Source organism: Olea europaea, chromosome 9, assembly GCF_002742605.1.
Source record: "Olea europaea var. sylvestris chromosome 9, O_europaea_v1, whole genome shotgun sequence".
NCBI lineage: Eukaryota > Viridiplantae > Streptophyta > Magnoliopsida > Lamiales > Oleaceae > Olea > Olea europaea.
This window is the reverse complement of record NC_036245.1, coordinates 4,160,561-4,164,407: the sequence shown is the minus strand read 5'-3', so window position 1 is coordinate 4,164,407 and position 3,847 is coordinate 4,160,561. Positions and strand designations below refer to the sequence as shown.

General features: G+C 32.5%; 1 protein-coding gene across 1 annotated transcript; it reads left to right on the top strand.

The window, feature by feature from the left end:
* The first annotated feature begins 7 nt into the window (after positions 1-7).
* LOC111400034 (probable LRR receptor-like serine/threonine-protein kinase At3g47570) lies at positions 8-796 on the top strand. The gene is made up of 2 exons (XM_023027501.1): positions 8-127; positions 376-796. The coding sequence occupies exons 1-2, from the start codon at positions 25-27 to the stop codon at positions 711-713; spliced, it is 441 nt and encodes a 146-aa protein (XP_022883269.1). The 5' UTR covers positions 8-24; the 3' UTR covers positions 714-796.
* The last annotated feature ends 3,051 nt before the right edge of the window (positions 797-3,847 follow it).

Sequence of the window (3,847 nt, the reverse complement as noted above, 5' to 3'; positions counted from 1 at the left end):
AGTAATGTTCTACTGGATGAAGATATGGTTGCCCACTTGAGTGATTTTGGAATTGCTAAGTTATTGGGTGAAGGAGAAAACAATGCATACACTACAACCCTGGGAACATTGGGTTACATTGCACCTGGTAAACCTCCTATCTTTTACTCCATTCTTTTCTCTCAAGCATTTAAGGTACATTTAGTCCACCAGGTTAGAGCGAATAAGGGTAGTTTAGATTGCTAATATTCGTATTCAATGTTAGTAAAAATAAAAACATAGTAATGCTTTATAAATATACAACATACAACCACGCATAATGCAACTTATATATATTTCTAATACAGTGTAACAACAACATAATGCGACTAATGAATTTTATAATGCTTTATATAGAGTATGGATTGGAAGGATCGGTGTCAATAAAATGTGATGTTTATAGCTATGGCATTATGTTAATGGAAGTATTTACACGAATGACACCAAGCAATGAAAAGTTCTCAGGAGATTTAAACCTAACGAGCTGGATAAATGATTCTATGCCTAAAGCAATTACTCAGATTATAGATTCGAACTTGTTGGTGCCAGAGGAGCACGACACAAAGAAGTTGAGATGTTTGTCATCTATAATGGAACTTGCTTTAAATTGCTCCATGGAGAGTGTCAGTGAGAGGGTGGACATGAAAGAAGTTGTAACAGCATTGAAAAATATCAAATTTCAGCTCCTCGCTTAAGAGTGGTTTTAAATTTAATGTTCTCTATGTGTTATATGATGATTCGGTGGTTCCGTGGAGATTATATATTTTATCTGTAAAGTTACATAACACGCAATTAAATCTAGTTCAAATTTTCTTAGTTTACAAGTTGAATTCTCTAGATATCTTGAATGCTTTCTAGAAGACTCTAAAAATTATATATTTTGTTTGTAAATATTTTTTCTTTCTTCAAGTCATATATATATTCTTAAAATTCATGTAAACCAAAATTAGGAAAGGTCGAATTCAAGTGGGCCAATAATAAGATTTTTTTTTATTTGTAAAATTGGTTTACATTTCAATAATATAGATTTCTTAATGAAAGGGCTCGTGCTTCAAAATTTTAAGAGTTTTGAACACAACTGGAAATGATAAGGAGAGAAGAATTAGTCTATGAGTCGGCACTTAAGGGAAGAATTGAAAACGGATTAATAGCAAAAAACCCTCTACATATTTGTCGAAGTGCAATATGCCAAAAGAAAAAAAAAACAACTTCCCCATTTGAAAATTTAAGAGTGTGTTTGACTGATATGAAAAATATTACCTACAAAAGAAAATATTTTCCTTCTTTTGTGGAAAATAAAAACCACCTCCACCCAAGGAAAATTTGGCATATTTTCAAAAATTGGAAAATATTTTCCATGGAAAAAATTAGCAATCAAACACCTCATATAGGAATTTGGATGGAAAACTGATATTTTCCATGGAAAATAAATGTAATCAAACACATCCTAAGTGCGGAGTACAACCTTTTCATTATAGAAAATCTCCTTGTATGTTCTTTGAAGTGCAATTCACCTCCTACCATCTAATTCCGTTAGTTAGCCATTAAAAACAATAGAATTTGACAAAATTGAAAGGAATAATTGCAGTATTGATCCAAAACTTTTTATATTTTTTTTACGAATTATACAAAAAATTTTATATGTGCCAACCACAATCGTAAACCTTTAAAATTTAATTTTCTTCCCCAAAAGACAATTGTACATTCCTTGATGGCCATCAAAATGATACAGAGAAATCAATGGTTTCTCGAAACAAACATAATAACAACTTTTCCATTTTCATAAAGAAAATTATCAAATTTTTTTCCTTTCCTGGTTACTGATTAGTGTAAGTGTTATTTCTTAGGTCCAATTAATCTTGGATATAAATACTTTTAATATATAATTAAATGCAATTTAATGGCAGATCTATTATTTAATTAATAGACAATAAAATTAAATAATCGAGTCCATAGATTCAAATCTTCGTAATTTGTTAATCACAAGGAGTTGTGATTGTGAGATACAAATTACACATCATTGAATCTTAAATCGTCCGTGATCGTAAGTAATAACGAATTACGGATATCGTTATTACGGATAGACCATCACGTTTGGCATTTCTTACGTGTAAAATAAGTAGCTGATCTCACAAGTTAAAGTGTGGTGACACTTAAATGAACACGTAGATGTTTTGTTATAGAACAAAACATTGAAGACCCACCGAGAGATTCCACATGGATAACTATCTGAGTGTCAGTGGTTAATCTCTAACGTTCGGTAGTAGAATTGGTCCTTTGACTTGAGGTCATCATAGCATCTTATATGAGGACAGTCATGCTTTGACAGTGTTGGATGTTTCTCTGTCAAGAGCCGCTAATATGATATCGTTCGGGTATGTCAAGAATCGTATGAAGGTTTTGAATGGCCAATAGAGGATTCGTCACTCTTATATAGTAAGAGTTTATGATATACATTTCATTCAATCAAATCGATAACGAAATCCTTGGCCAAGATGTACTCATAAGTCAAAAAGGAGTTTTCGACTTATATTGACTTAATAGTAGAGTGAAAGATATGATCGATAATTGAGATCGACACACTTCCATATCTCGTAATTGATCGGATCATATTGACGAAAGAATTATAGTTTCTCGGTAAACAAACGAGTTTGGTTTTGTCATACCACGTGACATTTCCCATCACATGTATTGCCCTGATACATTGCTAGATGTCAATTTGAGACGGCGAGTATGAATTTGTGATAAATTAAAAGGGCGTTTTAATTTATCAATTTTGATTAGATCAAAACAATATTTCACGTCATTAAGTATCGTGATCGGGAACCTGATGGGTCGCACACAAAAGAGAATTGGAAGATTGCAATTTGTCAATTAATTAATTTAACAATCGTTGGATAAATTAATTAATTGGGTTGGTTAGTTATAGGCTCGACTTAATTAATTGGATTTATTAATTTATGGACCGGATTCAATTAAATGGATTAATTAAATATTGGACCGGGTCAGGCCAAGCCTGTTTGGGCTTTTATAAATAACTGATTAGCATTTATAATTTTGTAGAGAATTCATTATTCTTGCTAGTACAAGAAGAAAACCCTAATCCTGTAACCTTGTTCTCTGTGTGGATTACTGTTGGAGGCTGGACAATTGGACAGCTGTGGGAGACAGATCCAAGTTGCTGGAACAAAGATATGGCAAAAGAGTTTGCAGATCTTGTAAAAGGTACAACTTTAGCACAGTTTCTATCTAAACACAAAGAGATTCCTCGTAGAAATTGAAAATTGTTTTATTTTTTCGCTGCGCATGATAAATAGACTCCCAAGAATTAGAATACACATTCTGATTAATTTGAAACTACAAATTTGAGGTATAAACATGATAACTAAGTACTAAACCAAAGCAACTGTATTTCTAATTGTAGCGCTGAATTTTCCTCTAAATCCCTTGTTTTTACTCGATAGAGAAAAAAAAAGAACTTTTTTCCCACTAAACCATAAACGGAAAGTGGGAAAATAAATAAATAAAAATAAAGCAAACAGAATACAAGCAAGATTTCATTATGTGCTAAATGTCACCTATGCCTCCTCCACCGACAATGCCACCACCACGACCGGTCTACCACCAGATCTAGAACAAAAATTAATTATCACAATTGGTTCTCAACTTGAGCTTTTGCTTTTTCATTCTTTTTTAATTTGCTATTTTTCTGCTACTGTGTCGAAGAGAGAGAGAGAGAGAGAATCAGGGAGTGCTAGGTAGGGAAATGAAGATAAAAAAAATTGATTTCTATGATGCAAAGCCCACGTGGAATAATGGCATTTACCAA

Excerpts from the sequence above, each read along its gene's own strand:
- LOC111400034 (XM_023027501.1), top strand. The coding sequence starts at position 25 with ATGGTTGCCCACTTGAGTGATTTTGGAATTGCTAAGTTATTGGGTGAA. Across the intron at positions 128-375 it reads ATTGGGTTACATTGCACCTG|AGTATGGATTGGAAGGATCG; the intron begins GTAAACCTCCTA and ends TGCTTTATATAG.